This window comes from Rhinichthys klamathensis, unplaced genomic scaffold (genome assembly GCF_029890125.1).
Source record: "Rhinichthys klamathensis goyatoka isolate OS25496 unplaced genomic scaffold, OSU_Roscu_1.1 h1tg000040l_1, whole genome shotgun sequence".
Taxonomy (NCBI): Eukaryota; Metazoa; Chordata; class Actinopteri; order Cypriniformes; family Leuciscidae; genus Rhinichthys; species Rhinichthys klamathensis.
Window position 1 is genome coordinate 13,677,204 of NW_026606587.1, and position 23,419 is coordinate 13,700,622.

Sequence of the window (23,419 nt, forward strand, 5' to 3'; positions counted from 1 at the left end):
CTTTTTAATATAATATGAGATTATTAGATGGATATCAAGGCTTTTTAGGTTGTGTGGAATCTGCAATCTCTGACCCAGTTTGTTTGCTCGTTTCCATGGCTGCGATACGCTGTGTTTCCCGCCAACTGGCATCCCGGGTGTCAAAATACTATTGGCTGAACTGGCAGTGGGCGGAGTCACACAGACCGAAACAGAAACCGTCTGACAACGCGGAACGTGTAAAATAATAAGTAAAATAACTGTCTGTAGAAGTGTTTTTCAGAGAAACGAGTATGTGAACTTAGCATGTTTCCTAAATATCTGCAAACATATTGTGGTATTTTTATGTTACACACAGCACCTTTAACGTACAGCCCTACCCATTAACATTCCTTTAATTACCTTGGGTGTAACCTGTGGGCCTCTCGTCTGAGGAGCGGGCCGGCTCTCGGGAAGAGGAATACTTCTGAGCAATGCCAGGACGCCACGCACTTTATCATCAGAGATACGCAGAGACAGCAGAGGGAGCTCACCATAAATCTTAAACCTGAAGAAAAAAAAAATCTTAGGTACAAATATACCAATGCACGTAGGGCTGCCCTCGACTAAAGATTTTTCTAGTTCGACTAGTAGTCGTTCATTTAAGTCATAAGGCAACTAATCGCGCGTTTATATTAATAAGCCATAAATCATAATAATGCGCCTTTAATTGCCTATATAAAATAGCCTAATCAGCAGTGTTGGGCAAGTTACTTTTAAAAAGTAATTAGTTACAGTTACTAGTTACTACTTCCAAAAAGTAACTAAATTAGTTACTCAGTTACAAATTTTAAAAGTAACTAGTTACTTAAGAAAGTAACTATTGCGTTACTTTCAAGTAAAATTAAATTTTAAATGCTCAAATGTGACCCCACCTCTACCCCTCTTTAACGGAACTTACAATACATGTGCATGTTCAATTATTTATGATAAATCTGAATATTATAATGAAATGGACACTTAATACAATACATTATTAACAGAAACATGAAACATTGTACACACATCTAAAAAAAAAATGTTGCTGTGGGACTAGCCTCCAATCAAATGCCATGTAGATATTATGTTTATATAGTGGATCAATGCAAATAACACAATAGATGTTTTGGAACTTTTGATATTTATTGCCCCTCAACAGGCCACAACTGGGCAAAATTAAATTAAGCTTGTTAAGCTCGTCGCCATACCTGTCTCTCGTTGACTGACTGGCTTGCTTGTGTTGTTCATTGTGTGTCCTGTCCTGTCCGACTATGCGTTATGATTCGCAATTCATGAGCGTTAGCCGTTAGTGATGATGGATCGACTCGTTCGCGAATGAGCTTTTGATGGGTCGTTCGCTATTCGCGAATGAGCCGACTCTAAGAGCCGGCTCTTTTAGGTGAACGTCGGGAGCTGGCTCACATATCTAAAGAGCCGACTCTATTTTTACAAATTTAGCCTATAGAAATTAAATAATTATGTAATAAAAATATAAATATTATAGTCAAAGTCATTTAAAGAGCCGTTTGTGAGCCAAAAGAGCCGGCTCTTTTCAGTGAGCTGAGTCAAAAGAGCCGAATGCCCATCACTACTATGCGTGCTTTCGAACACCCGCCCAACTCTACCTCTGATTGGCTTACAATGACATTTTACTCTACCTCAGTCGTCAGCATTTATGCGTTTGTCTCGTGCTCTGCCCACTAACCAAGGAAGAACAGTAAAAAAAGTATTTGCCTCTCGCTCAGAGAACTAGTTGGTCTGATGAAAAAAAAAAAAAACAGCTTCATCAGTTATAGTAACGCGCCGCATTTTTTGGCAGTAACGGGAACAGCGTTATTAAGATGAGAAGAGTAATCAATTAGATTACTCGTTACTGGAAAAAGTAATGCCGTTAGTAACGGCGTTATTTATAACGCCGTTATTCCCATCACTGCTAATCAGCACACAAATTCAAACATAAAGCTTGCCACAGCGCACCGGCAAACGTAATGATTATGAATGTGTCGTGAAAAAAAAACTAACAAGACTGTATAAACATTTTAATAATTTATTGGTAATGTTTTCTGTGTTTTTGGCTGCAAGGATTAAGCCAACAATGGTGAGTGGTCTTCGCAGTAGTGGACACGCGTATATATGCATGTTTCATACAGATTACATAATCTGATAATATTTATGTTCATTCAAATGTAAAAATTTCAAGCTTCCAATAGAAATATTTCTCATGTCTCATGAGTTTCGTTCATTTGCGCTCGAGACCGAATCGACAGAAAGCACCATTTTTTACAAAAACACAACGTTTTGTGAGTTTACAGAAATAAAAGTAGACCCTTTACAGTTTGCATTACTCTTATCTGTATGACCAAAAATGACGGAGTATTTTAAGTTAAATGTAAGTGATGTACTGGTGTTTATAAGTCATGGAGAAAACACACTCTCCACACAAACACTTGGATATGCACCTAATAATAGCGCACATTTGTCTAGGTTAACATTAGAGCGAGCGGACTTGTAAAGTGCTGCTACTTACATGTTTCAACTCATAAGCCATATCTGAGTTTGATAAATGATAGTCGAATGTTAGGATTTCCTGCCGTTAAAGCTGCAGTCCGTAGTTTTTCCTCTTTGTCGCCATCTCTGTTCGAAATCTGCAATTGCAGTCATTCGCGGAATTATCAACTTTACTGAGTTGTACTTCAACACCCTCGACACGGCACCGCGCGGATGAACACTATGTTTGAGGAGAGTGTGCTGTCAGTCACCGCGCCGGTGTCGATACTGGCATTCAGAATCACAGATTATTCTTTTTGGAAGGATGACCAACATACGAATTTTCACCGGAAAATGTCATCTGAACTAGTAAGTAACAACCACCTTTGTTCTGGTTCTGACATTGCAGTAAATCGCACTGATTAAATGTAACGATCGCTTATCATATGACGCAAAACCGTGCAAATTATACTTTGTTCTCAAATTGTTAATGTTAACAACGTCAGGATTGCGTGACTGTAATGTCCTTCCGATATTATCCTTGTTTTCGCATGGATCCGGTTGCAGTCTCTTTTTTTCTGTAGCCACTCCGAAGTCCGAACGAAGTCTTTTGCATGTTACAGCGGGTGAATCTGTTGTCACTGGTGATCATCGTTTGAATATTTCTGGATCCGCCATCAAATTGATAAGTTTAATTATATCAAGTGCTGTGAGAAAAGGCTATAAATCTCCACCTCCAACATCCTCACACGCAATATAGCCTACTAGCCGAGAGTGTACAGATGTGTGTGTACAGACGTGTGTGTACAGATGTGTGTGTGTGTACAGATGTGTGTGTACAGATGTGACGTAATGACGCAAAGACATGCTCGAATCTCCGGCGGAAATCCACCAGCACCACTGGAATTAAAAACATTATTACAAGCTTACCGCTTTGAATCGAGCTAAGGCAAGCAGAGCGTTTTGAACACTGGCTGGTTATGTATTTTCTCAAATATGTATTTTGGATCATTTTTAACCCCAAGAAAGCTACGGACTGCAGCTTTAACGATCTGTCTGTTACAGCCTGTGTGATTTCGCGTTTTCTGCGACTAAACGACTAATACAATTTTGGTTGACTAAGCTTTTTCTAGTCGACTAACGGTTAGTCGACTACTTGGGGGCAGCCCTAATAATATGTGATGTGCAAATAAGAAGAACTGCACACCAGAGAGTGAAATTTGCTTTCCTGTAGCTCGAACAGTAGAGCGTTGGCGCTTGCAACGCCAAGGTCCTGGGTTCGATTCCCAGGGAAAGCAAGAACTGATAAGAATGTGAATGTGTACCTTGAAATGCAATGGAAGTCGCTTGGGATAAAAGCGTCTGCCAAATGCATAAATGTAAATGTAAATTCCTGCTTACTTGGGCATTCTGGAGTCCGTGACCACCATGGCTCGACTGAAGACCACCTTCAGGTCTACAGGCTCGAGGATGTGGAACGCAGACTGTCTCAGCGGACGAGCCCACTTCCAGTCTCCACCTGAGACGACACACAGCATGATGAACTACAGCCCTGTGATGTCTACATTTGATCAGTTATTGTGCATGTCTGCGCACCTGCTTTGGTGTAGAGGAACTGTAAACTGCTCAGCTGGATATCAAAGCTGTCATACGCTCGAGACATGATGTCCTCGATAGTGCTGCTGACCGCAGACAGCTGAGGCAGGTCCGCTCTGCTCTGACTGGACATCTGCACACACACACACACACAACCAATTATTACTTTCTAAAACGTTAAGACAGATTTATTTACATTTATAAAACACCATTTACAGTCAAATCAAAATGTGTTCAGACACCTTCAAAAATTTCTCACATTATCAGTTTATTCGCTATAGTTTAGAAAATGGTAATACAATATGACAAGAACTCAGAGTTATCAGATCAGTTGATATTTCACTGGTTTTGTCGGTCCTTCTGTTAGACTGTCTCACACATGAGTCATGTTGAATATCTGTCAGCTGGTAATTTTAACTACACAATTAGATTATACCAGTTTAGCTCAACCAATCACCAAGCAATGCTTCATGTTGTTCAGTCTGTGGTGTAAAAAGGTCGCATTAGCAATTAAAGAAAAAACACTTCAGCAAAACATGATCAGGTCAAAGTGTCTGAATATTTTTACTGGTAGTCACTGTATGAAGAATTATTGGGTATAATATGTCACAGTTTATTTATTTTGCTATCCTTACTTACATAAATGGACTATAGTGTCCTACACCCACTAGTAAACAAATATATAAAAAATGATATCTGGTGTTTGAATAATTTTTGGTTTGACTGTATATTGTGCAAGAAAACAAATAAAGGGTGAGTCAATGATTTAACTTTCTTTCCTCTGATAAACACAAAGATTTTTTTTAGGAAAATATTAGATCTCTGTGAGTCCATATCATGCATACCACACACAGCGATTAGAACGGTAATCCATACGACCCCAGTGGTTAAATCAATGTCTTCTGAAGCGAAACGGTGTGTGTGTGTGTAGTATATATATATATATATATATATATATATATATATATATATATATATATATATATATATATGTGTGTGTGTGTGTGTGTGTGTGTGTATACATACAGACAGGGTTTTTATAGACAGCGTTACAACAGGGAATTCACATTTCTTCACTTTCAAAAGACTTTACATGTTTTGCCTGATATAAATTATTAGAAAAGCATTTCGCTGAATTCTTATTCAAATCTCTATAATCCAATAACCAAAAAAAAAAATTATAAACAGCCATGTGCACTGACAGGGAGCTGTTTTTACCTGGAAATGACCCAAATCCAGAATGGCAAGGTTGTGCTTGGGGTCATAAAAGCCGTTTTCTGGCACAATGACATATGAGGCCATGAAGTTTATCTTCAGATCAAGAACCTTCTGAGTCTCAATGATGTACATCAGCCCTGCCAACAATGAACAATACCGTTTTAGTAGTAGTAGCTACCATTTAATAACCACAGATAAAAGGTACAATTTTGATAAATACATTTTTTTTTTTAATTTTAAATAAATAGAAGTTATTTTAACTTATAAAAGCCTAAAATGCATAGGAAATCTGCATTTATGATAGCTTGGCCCTTGCCTATAATGGCATTGCAGCTTATATTGGCCAAGAACGGTCTAGCTAACATGTTAAACAAGTACATGGTATGCGAGTCCACACACACACACACACACCTGTGGAGGTCTTGTCTCTGAACAGCTCCAGCTTCATGAGGGTGGCGTTGGTCAGTTCATCCAGCTGCAGGTCTTTAGGAGGCATGAAGAAAGCTGACATACTGTTCACTGTCATCTACAAACAAACAAAAAAACACTTAATAAACATGCCACGATCCATCCATAGCATAGAGCAGGGTTTCCCAAACGGGGGTTTGTGAGTAATTCATTCTATCATAAAAATGTACAATTAAAATCACTAAAATACACAATAAATAAAATAACAAAATCTCATTATGGATTGGATGGATCCATTATCAAAATGCACTAGGCTGCGATGTGCTCTGTTCATTTGCACACGTGCAGCTCATGACCTGGTGTTTTTAGCCGGTTCACAGTCAATGCTGCTCCACACAGACTTCATCTCCATCTATGCTGTGAGTTTGAGTCGCATATAACATGCATTTGGGAACACAATCGGCACCAGGATCATTTTCTATTCACATTTGCATTATTTCCAGTGATTGTTTTTTTTAGGAGTGGCTAAATAATAATAATAATGTTTTATTTATATAGCGCCTTTCCAGGGCTCAAGGACGCTTTACAATGAACATGCAACAATGATGACAAAATAAACAACAATAGGTAGATGAGAGTAAAATTACAGTAAAGGAGAATTATGTAGACGCCTATCAAGCGTCTCTCAAGACCCCTATCCCCCCCACCCTCTGTGCATGGCACAAGTATTCAGCATTTACCAGATTTGTAACAAGAACCTATTATAACTAGGTTAATTATAACAAACATTTTTTAAAGAAAACATTTTTTGTTTTTTTATTGGTCATCATATTAAAATGATATTTAGAGCTTTGAAGTGCTGGAAAAAGTATGAAGCAGTTGAAAGTCCTTAATGGGATAGTTCACTTTGAAATTAATTGTTGATATGTATTAGCTTACCTCAAGGGCATCCAAGATGTAGGTGTCTTTGTGTCCACAGTAGTTTAAATTTTGATATTTTTAGGTCAAACCGTTCTTGTCTGTCAGTCATATAATGCAGGTCTATGGTCACCACCTCAAAGAGCATGCACAGAGAAGTCCAAATTAAACATGATTTAATGACTTGTAAATGTAAGTACACATTGATGGCCTAAGACACGAAACGAGCGGTTTGTGTGAGAAAACGAACAGTATTTATATCGTTTTTACCTCTTGTAAACACAGCCACGTCCAAGTGATCTGAGGGCGCCGGCGCTTCGGTCTTTTCCGGAAAGCGCCGAAAGTGATCTCTCGCGCGTGTACGTCACTTGTTTTATTTTTTATTTTTTTGGAATTGTTTTCTTTTACGACGGTTTAAACATCCCGGATAAGCGCAAATTAGTTCCCTTTTAATTAGCCTTCTTACCTACAATCTCTGTTCTGTGTAAACAATGAGTGACGTACACGCGCGAGAGATCACTCCCGGAGCTTTCCGGAAAAGACCGAAGCGCCCGCGCCCTCAGATCACTTGGACGTGGCTGTGTTTACAAGAGGGAAAAACGATATAAATACTGTTCGTTTTCTCACACAAACCGCTCGTTTCGTGTCTTAGGCCATCAATGTGTACTTACATTTACGAGTCATTAAATCATGTTTAATTTGGACTTCTCTGTGCATGCTCTTTGAGGTGGTGACCATAGACCTGCATTATATGACTGACAGACAAGAACGGTTTGACCTAAAAATATCAAAATTGAAACTACTGCGGAAACAAAGACACGTACATCTTGGATGCCCTTGAGGTAAGCTAAAACATACCAAAAATTAATTTCAAAGTGAACTATCCCTTTAAACTGATAAATATTGCTATTGTCATAATACAAATATATATACATATATACATTTTTGTAACTATAATATGTAACATATATTAATATTTATACTTAATTATTTGTATTATATTTAATTTGATTGGGTTCCTAGAACGTCAGTTTAAATGTGATGTGAGACAATATCAAAATAGGTTTGAGTCCAATGCAAAGACTTTGCTCAAGGAAAGAGTGTTCACATACGGAGCCCCTAAAGGGACATGGTGATGGGAAAATATGAGATGGGAGGAAAAATATTTCAATGTTTTGCACTGCCCCAAGAAACTTTTGTGGTCTTTTTTAAACGGACACAAAGTATCAAAACATTTCTGAGAGAATGCAAAAGCATTAAATTATTTTTCATCCCATCTCATATTTTTTCCATCACCATGTCCCTTTAGTATGTGAACGCCCTAAAAAAAGCAACTATTTCGAGTGTGGCATCTTGGTTCATTTTACATGGATGTCTCAACATCCATGAGACGTGTTCAAATGAGATGAAATGTTTATCAAACATCTTTTCAAATCACAATGGCAATATTTGACAAACTAAGTTTTGGACCAAATTCTGCAGCCCTAAAAAACTATGACATAGAAAAATAAAATCATTTATTTATCTGCATGTCATGTGACAATGAACCAACACTTTAGAGAACCGTGATTACGCAAATGTGTTGTTAAATTATTTTACTTTTGACTTAATTTCTCAGGAAAAATCAAGGAAATATTGTATGACTAGGGAATATTGATTCAGCTGACAAAGAAAAAAAGTTTGTGAATCCCTGGCAAAGAGAGATGCTTCCGGACACTCACAGCATCATAGATGATCTCCAGCGCCTGGGACTCGATGCGGAGTCTCTGGTCCGCACTCGCGTCCAGCGGGTTCGTCTCGAACATGAGGTTCAGAAGAGTCTTATCTTTCATCCCGTCCACATGACGTGGCGACAGCAGGACAGGGGCCGAATTGCCTCGTGGGAGACCCGACACTTCAAACGCTGACAGCTGAACAGAGATCCTGGGGAAAAAACATTATATCACACATCTGAGTTTAAACAACAAACAAAAAACGTTCTCAACAAAGGAAGTCAGCCATGTGTCAAGACATTTTGAAGGGTTAAAAAGACAAACGTGCACCTGTCTAAAACACTTATATTATTTATTTAGTACATTTGATCTAAAATTCCCTTTCTGGTGTCCATCATGTGACAGATACTGCCCTATAGACTTCCAGTGTAAGGGCATTGTAAGCAGGTTTTGTGCTTGTTTCACAAACAGAAACAAAATTGAAAGTATTTTCTGGGGTAATCAGTTGTATTGAACACATACACATTCCTTCAAATAAATAAAAGTGGGATTCAAGCATTTGATAATTGTAATAAAGAAGTGGTAAACAAAAATGAGCGTAGCAGTTTGACAGGAGATGATGTGAAGGCGTACTTTATTGCTTGAGCCGCAGGTCTTTGAGCCAGCATGGCTTTCAGATCAATGACGGACAGTTTGATTATCTCCGCCTTCTCTCGGCTCTCTTTGATTGACAGGGACAGGCGGAGAAGCTGGAAGTTTATCTTCATACTTTCAAACTGCAAAAACAAAAGTATAAGTCAGAGGGGTGATGCCTTACATAAAGTTGAGTTTCATTTCAACAAACTGGATTAACTTATGTGAGAAGGCTAAATATTTAGAAGGCTAAAAGTTGGGAAAAACGTCTTGCATTAACACTATCTATAAGAGGAGAGTGGATTTATATATGCTGTGATTGTTTGTCATTAACCTTTTTTGGCAGGTTAGGATTGACGGCTGTCTCGCTGTATCCAATGGCAGCGTACAGTTTGGCTTTCTCTGCTGGGGTCATTAGCCCATCAAAACCTGAGAGATATGAAACAGATCTACATAAATGTGGAATATTAGGAACCACATAAATTTATTTATATAGCGCTTTTTACAATACAGATTGTTTCAAAGCAGCTTTACAGAGATAACAGGAAAATAATGCAACAAAGTTTGTTTCCAGAAGAAAATAGTGTCACAGTCCAGCTTAAGCAAGTTCAGCGATGTTTCATTTTGTTGTAAAAAAGTTATTAATTTAGTTCATTTATATATATAGCCGCTCTGGAGAAAACCGTGATGTCATCGTCCAGCTCAGATCAGATCTCATATAATGCTGTCAATGCAGGCAGATCAATAATATTGTTGAATATTAAATTAAATGTTAAATTTAATGGGTAACACTTTACTTGAAGGGGTGTGCATAAGACTGACATGACACCTTCATAATCATATAATATAAAGGAGGTTTTACGCATGTTTATGACAACTGTCATTAAGTGTCATTCGCTCAATTATGACATTTTTAATGCAAATATGACATTGTTTGAGATGTCTTTGTTATGACAACTTGACATAAACCAATACATCATATAACCTGTCAGTGTCTTTGTCATGACAACTTGACATTACTAAGACAACACAACCTGTCATAGCAGATTAATTATCAAACTTAAGAAACCACTTAGCTTTATGGGTTATCATTACATTAAACTGTCATGTGGTTGGTTTTGACATTGGCTGTCATGAGGCCATTATAACTTTTTAATGACAAATTCAATTTGTACCACTGTAGTTGAGGTAAAGAAAAATATTCATGACACAGTTATAATGGCCTCATGACAGCCAGTGTCAAAACCAACCACATGACAGTTTAATGTAATGTTAACCCTATTTCTAGAGAATTCTAGACCACAGATTCTGTGCAGGACTAGTTATGCTTTACTAAACAGATACAGAGCGCAGTCAAACCTCCTGTTTTGACGTCTTTGGTTTGCGTTTCACTTTCTCCAGACCAGTTCCACATCCAGCCGAACCAGCCCTGTGACTGTTCCTCCTCCACCTTCACCCCGGGACGGTTTATCCTGAGCCCCGCCTTCGAGGCCTACAACACCAGCCGCACGACATGCAAGAGTCAACAGGTGTGGTTCAGTTAGAAACTGGAGAGTCAGACCAAGACCTTCACTTTGCTAGCTGAGCTACAGGAACACACTTCCAGTTATATGATCCATAGGCCACACTGTATTCAGGATTCAAATGATCTATTAATATTATACGACTGTGAAACTGATGTCACGTCACCTCCATCTCAGCTTGCTGTCTTGCCATTGTGATGTTGAATATATCCAGGGTTCTTTCCGTGTCCTTAAGGGTGAACAAAAGTAACAAGGTTACAGAGCGGTCATGGAAATAACATCAGGTTTAATTGTTTTTTTGCCACATTTTAAGCTTAAAAAAGTAGTTAAAAATGAACTGTATTAGAAATGATCCATTTCGAACAAACACACTAGATTTATGGACTTTTTATTTTATTTTATTTTTTTAAGTACTGCGAATTGAACTATGTTACATTGTTTCTTTTAATGTAAAGTAGCATCATGCATCAGTCAACAGACGCTCAATCTTTTTCAGAACAGAAGCGTTATGCTCACTTTAAAAGTTTTTTTTTTATCTAATGCAGTATTAAGGTATTACAGAGCATATTAAAGTAATGTATACTAAATTTGTTCAGAAAAAAACAAAATCTAAATACTAAAGTTAGCCAAAAATTAAAACACGCTCTCGTCATTCCAAACCAATATGCTGTTATTTTTTTTATCATATTTTCTGAATAGTCTTTATGCAGTTCTTGCCAGTTCACAAAGACTACAGCACAGCATTATTTGCCATTTCACAAATACAGTTTAGTGACCACAACTGTCAAACGCCAAAACAAAAAAACAAAACAAAAACATAAAAACCAACCAAACCTTTCATAGTGATTGTCAAATGTCAAAACAAAACAACAAACCAAACCATTTCACAAATACCATTCATAGTGCGCACGGTTATTAAAACAAAAACCAAACCACAGCCTTATTTGCAATTTCACAAATACGGTTAATAGTGACGACGACTGTATATCTGTTGTACACTAATGTCTGTTATTCTGTTTATATTTGTCCCGTATCACTGTGTAATTTGAAGCAGAATAGACCTTATTCACAGCAGCGCCATCTTTGATTTTAAAGGGATAGTTCACTTTGAAATTAATTTTTGGTATGTTTTAGCTTACCTCAAGGGCATCCAAGATGTAGGTGTCTTTGTTTCCGCAGTAGTTTCAATTTTGATATTTTTAGGTCAAACCGTTCTTGTCTGTCAGTCATATAATGCAGGTCTATGGTCACCACCTCAAAGAGCATGCACAGAGAAGTCCAAATTAAACATGATTTAATGACTCGTAAATGTAAGTACACATTGATGGCCTAAGACACGAAACGAGCAGTTTGGGTGAGAAAACGAACAGTATTTATATCGTTTTTACCTCTTGTAAACACAGCCACGTCCAAGTGATCTGAGGGCGCCGGCGGTTCGGTCTGTGCGTTATAAGAGGTAAAAACGATATAAATACTGTTCGTTTTCTCACACAAACCGCTCGTTTCGTGTCTAAAGGCCTGTGCACACCGGGACGAATATCGGCTCTCGTTAAGCCCCGTTCACACTACACGCGACGCGATACCATTCATTTCAATGGGGAGCTGGCGATTTCCGGCTACACGCGCGACAGCGTCCGTTGGCGACCGGATGGGGCGTGTCTGGCGACGCGACAAAGTTGAGATCTGTTTAACTTTATGCAAATGAGGAGCGACTTTCGGGAGCGACAACCAATAGGAGCGGAGCGCGTATGATCCTTCTCCACATCATTGGATGTCATTCATAAAGGCAACCAGTAGTGGGAACTCCCACTAGCGACCTCATCGCCAGCCACTGGCGACATGCAGCGACAAAGTCGCTTGTAGTGTGAACGGGGCGTTATTCGTCAGCGTTTTTTAACGTGTTTTTTGTGTTCACACCCAAGCGATTTTCGCTGACGATGAGCCGAGTGAACACGCAAATTCATTCCCTGACATTAGATGGCGCTTAATGTAAAACAGAAATACCCCGGTCCACAAAGTGGCGCTGCGCAACTACGCTTCTGACACTCGCTTGTCACTCAGAAGAAGAGAGCAAGTTTGTCGCGTTTGTCATATAGTTCTTTATTGTCGTTGGTGTCTCTTTATAAAGACACCAACAAGACCAGCAGCTTTACATTCATCTAGCCTTGCATCTTCCTCGTCTTATTTCTTCCCGGCAGAGTGTGCGCTGTATATCTTCTTCGCCATTACGTATGTGTGCTCGGCAAGACCGTTTTGTGTTTGAGCGCCCCCAAGTTGTGTTTTACTGTAACTTCAGAAGCTCCAGACACGTGAGCAAAAGCACCAATCTCATTGGTCGGATAGTTTTTGACGCGGTGCGTCAAACCAAAAAGACGAACCCGAGGCGTTTTTTAAAAAATGGCGCTTTTACGCGTGGCGTTTTACGCGTCGGTGTGCACACTCGCATAGGCGCCCTTTGTTTAGTCACGAGGCGTTAAACGTCGACGAATAACGCGCGCGAAATTCGTCCCGGTGTAAACAGGCCTTTAGGCCATCAATGTGTACTTACATTTACGAGTCATTAAATCATGTTTAATTTGGACTTCTCTGTGCATGCTCTTTGAGGTGGTGACCATAGACCTGCATTATATGACTGACAGACAAGAACGGTTTGACCTAAAAATATCAAAATTGAAACTACTGCGGAAACAAAGACACCTACATCTTGGATGCCCTTGAGGTAAGCTAATACATATCAACAATTAATTTCAAAGTGAACTATCCCTTTAATGGAAATTAAAGTGAGCCTGTGAGGGATAGATATAAATGTGTTTTTGGATTGTTCTGCTGACGAAACAATGCAAAAAAATATATTTCCAAGAAATTTCAATAAAATAATAAATATAAAAAAACAGACAAAATGAGCTGTAGAAAATTCTAAGTGATCTCAAAACATCAAACTCCTAAACAAAAACAACAAACCAAAAACAAAACAAACAAAAACAAAGCCATATTTGCAGTTCACCCTTCATAGTGACCATGCCTGTCAAAACAACAAACTAAAACAAAAAACAATTGAGATTTCTCATTTTTGTGTTCAACAGTAAAAAGATAAGAGCAAATGGGTGTGGAACGACGAGAGCAAGTAAATACCGGCAGCATTTCCCCTGTCGAGTGACGCATGCGCAGTGCTCACCCACCTCAAGCTCCTTCAGCAGACTCTCTGCAGGTTTCTTACTGGTGATTTTGTTCTTATAGATCTCCCTGTACTTTTTCACATGTTGCCGATGGCGTCGGATATGTTGCCACGACCACATGTGAAGGCGGGGCTTGATGTTGACCTCCAAAACGCCTGTGATCACATACCTCCACCTGTGGAAAGCACAGACCTCACAGAATTACACAACTACAAATTGAATTAAAGCTGCAAGCATCATTTATCGGGGTTCAAGCATTTCAGGCCTTTAAGCACAAAAGCATCAAAAGACATTAAGTTTTATTTAGTAAGAGCATTTACAACCAATACAGGCAATTTACCATAGGAAATATATGGTTTTCAAAGCTTTTTAACAGTTATAGCGCCACCTGTGGTCCGATCTCCATAAAACTTTGCATGCTTGTTTACTATGTTATGCCACATGTGCTCATCAATTTTTGTGAAGTTCTGAGTTTTTCTTTAGGATTTATAGGCTATTGAGTGTATTTTGCCACACCCCTTTTCTAAATGACCCTGTTATAGGCACCCAAATGCAAAAGTTCAACTTTTTTTTTAGATAATTATTGATCTAGACTAGTCCAGAGAATTGTCCTAGACTGGTCTGGTTCCGATCGGGCGAAAAACCAGGGACTAGTTCGCAAAAGTAGGTTTTGGACAAAATTCGACATAGCAGAACATTTTTGCTGCCTAAATCAAAATTGGAGAAATACATTTTGTCCGTCTTGAGCCAAGGATCACAGTGGTGTAAAACATTGATTCTAAGTCCAGCGGTCTAGGAGGTATGAGCAATTTAGTACTTTTGGTTGCTGTAGCGCCACCTAGGCTTGGGCGGTATCCAAATTTTGATACCGTCAAACCTCCTCCCTATTTTACCACGGTATATGGTATTACCGCGTGACTAATTAAAAATTATGACATAAGGCTCAGACGGCATCACCAAACTGTTGGTTTGTGCAGGGATGAGTCACAATTTTCGAATATTCAATTAATTGATTTTATTATAGAATATGGAATAGGTTGTGGGATTATTGTCTATAAAAAATCCCCATGTTTTCCGTTCTGATGCGGTGGTGACACGTTCAACCAGAGGGTGGCGATGCCAATAATGCATCTAAAAGCTGTCAATCAACTCTCAGACAACAGGAGAAGATGCACATTGTCTCACACCAGAGCATGCGAGCGGAGTGGTAATATTTCCTCCAGAGCAGAGAGCGCATTTCTGAAGATCACGCGCCGCGTGCTCAGGCCACTCAGCGTCGCGCGCTCAGAATGCCCGCAGTGACATGCTGGTTAGAAAACATGTGAAGTTGGGCTGCCCGTGCACGACTAAAGTTTTTTTTTTCTAGTTGACTAGTAGTAGTTGATTTAAGCCATTAGTCTAATCACATATTTATATTGATTAAATTACTTAAATATATATAGGAGAGAATGCTAAACCATAATGAGCGTTTTCGTAATATATTGCCTATTCTGCATCTCAAAGCACGCATAAAGCTTCCCACAAAGAACCGGCAAAAGTAATTATTATGCATGAAACATTTGAATTGTTTATTAATGAAAAACTTTCTATGTCAGAGGCTGCACAGATAAAGTTTACGATGCAGACTCGCATCTTCGCAATAGTGAACGCACATCGAGAGAAATGCACACTTCATATGAATTCGCCTACAGAGAGCAGGCCATTTCTTTTAGTTTTTAATTGTTTTGTTTAAAAGTAGACATTTCAAGCTTACTATATATATACTATATATATACACTTCTCAGATATTTCTATCTTATACGCTGAGTTTCGTTTTTTTTTAGGAGACGCGCTCCAGTTCACGCGCTGGCTTATATTGTCTAATATATATGCTTCTTATTTATTAATCCTGGCAATTCGTTGATGAAACATTGATTAAAATGAAGATACAATTTATACAAAACGAAATTCACTTTAAAGAAAGGCTTTCTACAAAACAAAACGTAATAAGTGGTCAAAAATCATGTCTGACCCATTCCAAATGTTTTCCGATATTGGGCATCTTATGATCCTATCTTATTCATCTCATGCAGTTTCCTTTTCATATAATCAACATAGATGAAATAAAAAAAATAACAACATTATATTATTAAACATAAATATGAAAAGAAATAAGTTTTTTTAATTTTTTTTTTTAATTTTTTTTACTTATAGCCTATTTAAGTGTCACACCGCTCCGCTGTATAGCTGTGTAGCCTACATGCATGTGTGCGTGCATATGGTGGAGGGGTGCGATTTTCGAATAATAATCAAATAATACCAGGCGATCTTCAAATATTATTTTTGCTTGAAATGCCCATCCCTGCCAAACTGCAGAAGTCGTGTTCTTCTTCGAGACCAGGTTACTCGGTGCGCAACTTGTCATCTTTCCCCCTCTCTCCCCCACTCTTTCTCCTCCACACTGTCACGTGATGACAACCACACATAAGCATTTTTAGCCATTAAATAAATTATATTTAATATTTAATCCTTGTCTCCTATATAAGTGCATTGGATTTTTTTTATGACGGTATGACGATATTGAAACTAATACCGTTGCTATTTTTAGATCCCGCGGTATACGATATTACCGTATTACCGCCCAAGCCTAGCGCCACCTATGGGCCAATCGGGCTCATACTCTGATAGGTTCTCCCCAAATTGATGCCTACCATCTGGCCAGGTTTCAAATCTCTAGCACTTACGGTTTGGTCTGCACGATCAGTTTTACAAATCCTTTCAATTACAATAGGGTTTCCGCACTTTGTGCTTGAACCCCTAATTATCCAAGACCACACACTCCAAATGCACGTACCATTGATGAGCGTTGGCGTGAACCGGCACATTTGGACGATATTTCCTGTATGGAAGGTTGCGGGTCATCATATCCACCGAACCCAACAGCTCCAGAATGCTGACGTACTAGAAAATAAACGCCGTAAAGTCATATGAATGATTTGTCATTATTTGTTTGCTGAATTAGACCAAATGAAACCCATTTTCCTCACCTGTGGCCGGCTCAGCTCCACTGCCACCTCAGCAAGGTTCACCACTAGATCCACTTTCGGCGAGGAGAAGTCCACATCGGAGCGAGGATTCATGCGCAGCTTGGCATTCGCAGATATTGGACGAAAGACTGAACAAAAAACAAGTCGGTTCGTATTTTCTTGATACTATATTTGTTCAGTAGAAAGACAATATCCAAATGCAAGAATTTGCAAATACAGGTGAAACTCGAGAGATTAGAATATCGTGCAAAAGTTCATTTATTTCAGTAATTCAACTTAAAAGGTGAAACTAATACATTATATAGACTCATTACATGCAAAGTGAGATATTTCAAGCCTTTATGTGTTATAATTTTGATGATTATGGCTTACAGCTTATGAAAACCCCAAAGTCAAAATTTGAATATTGTGAATTTTCATATCTGTAAGCCATAATCATCCAAATTATAACAAATAAAGGCTTGAAATATCTCACTTTGCATGTAATGAGTCTATATATAATATATTAGTTTCACCTTTTAAGTTGAATTACTGAAATAAATGAACTTTTGCACGATATTCAAACTTTTCGAGTTTCACCTGTATGTCTTCTAAACTTAGCCCAAAATTAATACACACTCTCACGTCATTCCAAACCATATGCTGTTTTTTTTCTTCTGAATAGTCTTTATGCAACTCTTGCCAGTTCACAAAGATTGTGACAAAAAAAACTAAACCAAACCAAACATAAGCACAGCATTATTTGCTGTCAAACTCTAAAACAAAACAAAATAAAATATAGATCATATTATCATAAAACACTGTTGAAAACACATTTGAGAATGAAAAGCAAGAAGGAACTCACTGAAATGATAATCCTGAGGGATAGCGTTCTGGACGGCTACACTGTGCTTCAGGTATCGCTGTGAAAAACACAAATGAACAATCAATGAAGACGGGAGATTTGTTTTCCTCAGACTCACAGCTGAATAAAACGGAGATGTGAAGGCCTACCAGAGCCTCCTCGGGGTTGTGGTTGGAGTAAAGCTCTGAATTCACGTTCCAGTACGCAAACAGATTGTCCAAACGTACGAGCTAAATGAAGAAACAAGCGGTATTAGTGAACAATACTGGTTAACTTTGCTACTCATAACCCTGAAAGTGAAAAAGAGCCGTTTTAAACCTTAAAAAAGAGCTTGGCTTTCTCATCCAGAAGACACGGGTTCCAGTTCTGATCAGCTGTCTGGAAAATGTAACAAAAATTGTATAATACAGAGTAGACAGACAAACACATAGCCAGGTTGTATTTCACCACAAACAACTATATATTGTATACATAAAACAGTATATTAAACGTGGGGTGCATAAAAGATGTGATTATGATTAATCACATCTAACTTAAAAGTTTGTAAATGTACATATTAGGGCTGTCAAATTTAACACGTTAACGCAAGCAATTTTTTCTTCTTCAGTTTAACGCATTAAAAATATTTAATGCAATTAACGCAGCATCCTTTTTTTTCATCCATAAGTGACCCGATGTTGTGATCCCAGTTATTAATGATAATCAAAGAACAAAAGAAAAGGAGTAACATTTGTAGTTTTACTAAGGATTAATCTATGTTTAATTTATAATTTATGCAGTGAAGACTGTGAAGTGTTTGATAACTATAATTCAATTTCTCTAACCTGTTAGACCTACCTGAACATCTTAAAGCACCGTTTACAAGGTTACATTCGTCAAAAACAATGAAAACAATAACTTTTTCTGCATTTTGACAGAGCAAGTAAAAATCTGAACGGGTCTGACTTGGCCACTAGACAAATTTGAGCCCTGATATAATGAAGCATACAGATAAATGTGACATTTATTATAACGGGTTTGTGTCAAGATTGTTTCAAGTTAACTTAAATTAAAAGTTGACATTTTTAAAAACCTAATAAATGTTTAAAAAAAACGATAGCTTTCAATTATACTTTAATGCTGAATGGCTATAATTAATAGCTCAAATTGAAAACAAAAAAAGACATCAGTAGCAGTATTGCTATCATACTGGCCTTCTTTAATAAAAATATGCCATTAAACAAATATTTTAAATACAGGCTACTGTCTTTATGTTGTTTCTATGTTAATTTGGGGATTAAATGTAGATTTATAAAAAAAAAAAGTAAAAAAAAAAAGTAATGTTATGTTTTATTAATCACGATTAATTACAGAAAAATGTGCGATTAATTCGTTCATTCTTTAATCGATTGACAGCACTAATATTATACTTACTATTTTTATTTATAGTAAATATAAAATAATGTATTTACGTCAAAATAAAAGTTATAGATTTTTTATAAATATATATAATATATTTACAAAATAACATGTTAACATATAATTCACTTTAAATCAAAAAAAAAATTCATAGTATTTATTAAATATATATTATTTATTCTATTAAGAAATAATATATAAAACAGGCTTTATTGTTTTATGCTAAATATATATATATTGCCATTATCTCTTATTATTTCTTGATTTTGGTTTGACATGTATTTTTGACGGGTTATTTAAAATTCATCCAATAAAGTCATTATTAAATCATTTTATTTTGCATGAAATTATTGGCATACCTGGAGACTGAGGTTCTGCAGCGACACCCCGAATGAGAGCGGAGCATTGGGATTAGTGACCTAAAAAAACATGTTCAACATTGAAAACACTCAAAAGTCTGCGACACCTCATGCCATATGAGTGATAAAACACACATAAAAGCTCTAATGCAAGAACCTGCAGAAAATGTCAGAAGTACTCACATCATCCTCATAGCGGACGTGTATGTTGGAGATTTTCACCTGCACGTTTTTGATCACCTGTGTAACCAGTTTCTCCACAAATGTGTCCTGCTTCTCTGCCTTTGGATCCTCTGAATACAAAGACACAAATGTAAATGTGTGTAATCGTCTCCGTGAACGAGCAAAGTGATCTCAAATGATTTCCTGCACCTTTCTCTGCTGCTTTCTGTTTGGTCTCCTCGATGCGCTGGAGTTCCCTCTGCCGGGACTCCTGAAGCTGTCGCTCTTCCTTCTCGGCGTCATACTTTATACCTGCGTGAACAAATTCAAGAAGCCTGTTATCAAAGCAAACTGGCAGGATCACATGCATGCAGGGATCTTCTGTGACGCCTGGCAGTCAAATGAGTATCACTAGGGGTGTAGCGATACCCTCACGTCACGATTCGATATTATTGCGATACTCCAAGACGTATGATAAAATGTTAACAGAAAATGTACTGTTGATTAAAAGGCTAACTAATAGGCTTGGACTTGTCGCTGGAAACCCAACGCACAGGACAATAGAGACACCAGAATAAACATATTCATGATTCTGAAGCTGAAAACAGAATTATTTTAGACGAATATGCTTGAACTCTGTCACTGACTAGATATATTTAAAATAATGTAGCACTTTTTACTGGTAACATCAGACATTTGGCCTTATCAGGAACCCGAAATATTCCCCCATTGCATTATTATACACTATATTCAACATTATATATAGTAGTTTAATGTAGTACTGACACTAAAACTCTAAAAACTTGAATTTTTTCCCGACACAGTAATTTTTATTTTGGGTGAACTATCCACAATACATAGTTGCATTTTTGTATTGCGATATATTGTGACACGGTATATTGTTACACCCCTAAGTATCACACTTCAATAAATGAACATGAATATACTCATTACAACTGATACTGATTACACAATACAAACACTAATAAAATGTCATTTCATGAGATCTTATCACTAAGTAACTAGCCAGTGTTTGAGGCGGGAGCAAAGTAGACGATGCTCACGGGCAGCCAGTGAAAACCACAGGCTGACATTATGCAAATGTGTCACGATATTGAAGAAAAATGCGATATGCGATAACTCATTAAATAATGCGATATTCGATACGATAATGCTTGTAAAATAAACTTAAATGATCTATTATGTAACCTACAATATACGTGTTTCACATTCTTTTTGTGACAAGAAAACATCCCTACAGCTTCTGAAAGGGAACATCAGTGTTTTAAAGCACGGTGTTCAGGGCTTCAGGTTATCCTACATTAGGGTTTTTTAACAGCAGAAACTGAATAATGAAATGTAAAAATAAAACACTGCTTTAGTTTTCACTGTATGAATTAAATATATCCTGATTCTTATTAAAGATATATACATTTGCGATATTTCGATAATTTCAATATATTGTGCAGCCCTAGAGACCTACGTATGTACGGTTCAGAATCGGTTCTTTCTTTTAGGGGACATTAACTTTATTTATTGTGCACTTTTGATATTTGAAACTTTGCAGACCTTGTACATTCACAAACAGCTATAGGTAATGTTAACCCTTGTGCTGTGTTGAACCCTATAACACTTGTGGTGTTCCCGGTCAAAAATGACCAGCCTACAAAAAAATGGTTTATTAATCGCTCACTATTTTATCACCAAATATTGGATTCAATCTTTGTGTCAACTTGTTTTATTTCAGTTAAGACAGGTTTTGTGTTTAATTTTTTTAATGATTGAACATAGGCCTTATTGATCTGAGCCTCACTGATTTGAGGATGAAGTTCATCTCTGTGAAAAAGAAAGCATGTAATAGTCAAAATTGTGTGTGTGTGTGTGTGTGTGTGTGTGTGTGTTGATGCACACATGCATGCACAGGTCTGTATTTTTGCAAGCCCATATGAACATTAACATGAAAAACACACTCCTGGACACTAATTGATGAAGAACACACTCCTGGACACTAATTGATGAAGAACACACTCCTGAACACTAATTGATGAAGAACACTAATGAAGAACACACTCCTGAACACTAATTGATGAAGAACACACTCCTGAACACTAATTGATGAAGAACACACTCCTGGACACTAACTGATGAAGAACACACTCCTGAACACTAATTGATGAAGAACACTAATGAAGAACACACTCCTGAACACTAATTGATGAAGAACACACTCCTGAACACTAATTGATGAAGAACACTAATGAAGAACACATTCCTGAACACTAATTAATGAAGAACACACTCCTGAACACTAATTGATGAAGAACACTAATGAAGAACACACTCCTGAACACTAATTGATGAAGAACACACTCCTGGACACTAATTGATGAAGAAAAACACTCCTGGACACTAATTGATGAAGAACACACTCCTGGACACTAATTGATGAAGAACACACTCCTGGACACTAATTGATGAAGAACACACTCCTGGACACTAATTGATGAAGAACACACTCCTGGACACTAATTGATGAAGAACACACTCCTGAACACTAATTGATGAAGAACACACTCCTGAACACTAATTGATGAAGAACACTAATGAAGAACACACTCCTGGACACTAACTGATGAAGAACACACTCCTGAACACTAATTGATGAAGAACACTAATGAAGAACACACTCCTGAACACTAATTGATGAAGAACACTAATGAAGAACACACTCCTGAACACTAATTGATGAAGAACACTAATGAAGAACACACTCCTGAACACACTCCTGAACACTAATTGATGAAGAACACTAATGAAGAACACACTCCTGAACACTAATTGATGAAGAACACTAATGAAGAACACACTCCTGAACACTAATTGATGAAGAACACTAATGAAGAACACACTCCTGGACACTAATTGATGAAGAACACACTCCTGAACACTAATTGATGAAGAACACACTCCTGAACACTAATTGATGAAGAACACTAATGAAGAACACACTCCTGAACACTAATTGATGAAGAACACACTCCTGAACACTAATTGATGAAGAACACTAATGAAGAACACACTCCTGAACACTAATTGATGAAGAACACTAATGAAGAACACATTCCTGAACACTAATTGATGAAGAACACACTCCTGAACACTAATTGATGAAGAACACTAATGAAGAACACACTCCTGAACACTAATTGATGAAGAACACACTCCTGGACACTAATTGATGAAGAACACTAATGAAGAACACACTCCTGAACACTAAGTGATGAAGAACACACTACTGAACACTAATTGATGAAGAACAGTAATGAAGAACACACTCCTGAACACTAATTGATGAAGAACACTAATGAAGAACACACTCCTGAACACTAATTGATGAAGAACACACTCCTGAACACTAATTGATGAAGAACACTAATGAAGAACACACTCCTGAACACTAATTGATGAAGAACACTAATGAAGAACACACTCCTGAACACTAATTGATGAAGAACACACTCCTGAACACTAATTGATGAAGAACACTAATGAAGAACACACTCCTGGACACTAATTGATGAAGAACACACTCCTGAACACTAATTGATGAAGAACACATTCCTGAACACTAATTGATGAAGAACACACTCCTGAACACTAATTGATGAAGAACACACTCCTGAACACTAATTGATGAAGAACACACTCCTGAACACTAATTGATGAAGAACACTAATGAAGAACACACTCCTGGACACTAATTGATGAAGAACACACTCCTGAACACTAATTGATGAAGAACACATTCCTGAACACTAATTGATGAAGAACACACTCCTGAACACTAATTGATGAAGAACACACTCCTAAACACTAATTGATGAAGAACACTAATGAAGAACACACTCCTGAACACTAATTGATGAAGAACACACTCCTGAACACTAATTGATGAAGAACAC

At 37.5% G+C, this 23,419-nt stretch overlaps 1 protein-coding gene across 2 annotated transcripts in view; it reads right to left on the minus strand.

Annotated features, from left to right (window-relative positions):
* vps13a (vacuolar protein sorting 13 homolog A) overlaps positions 1–23,419 on the minus strand; it is a 122,052-nt gene that overhangs the window by 84,394 nt on the left and 14,239 nt on the right. For both annotated transcript variants that reach the window (XM_056246900.1, XM_056246901.1), the window contains exons 5-23: positions 19,668–19,769; positions 19,479–19,588; positions 19,296–19,355; positions 17,857–17,916; positions 17,688–17,768; positions 17,539–17,596; positions 16,695–16,822; positions 16,502–16,608; positions 13,672–13,843; positions 10,659–10,721; positions 10,329–10,461; positions 9,304–9,398; positions 8,970–9,112; positions 8,346–8,547; positions 5,710–5,824; positions 5,299–5,435; positions 4,081–4,213; positions 3,886–4,003; positions 382–526 (exon numbers count right to left, since the gene is read on the minus strand). In XM_056246900.1, the coding sequence (XP_056102875.1) occupies positions 382–526; positions 3,886–4,003; positions 4,081–4,213; positions 5,299–5,435; positions 5,710–5,824; positions 8,346–8,547; positions 8,970–9,112; positions 9,304–9,398; positions 10,329–10,461; positions 10,659–10,721; positions 13,672–13,843; positions 16,502–16,608; positions 16,695–16,822; positions 17,539–17,596; positions 17,688–17,768; positions 17,857–17,916; positions 19,296–19,355; positions 19,479–19,588; positions 19,668–19,769 (2,162 nt within the window). The remainder of the gene's footprint in view (positions 1–381; positions 527–3,885; positions 4,004–4,080; positions 4,214–5,298; positions 5,436–5,709; positions 5,825–8,345; positions 8,548–8,969; positions 9,113–9,303; positions 9,399–10,328; positions 10,462–10,658; positions 10,722–13,671; positions 13,844–16,501; positions 16,609–16,694; positions 16,823–17,538; positions 17,597–17,687; positions 17,769–17,856; positions 17,917–19,295; positions 19,356–19,478; positions 19,589–19,667; positions 19,770–23,419) is intronic.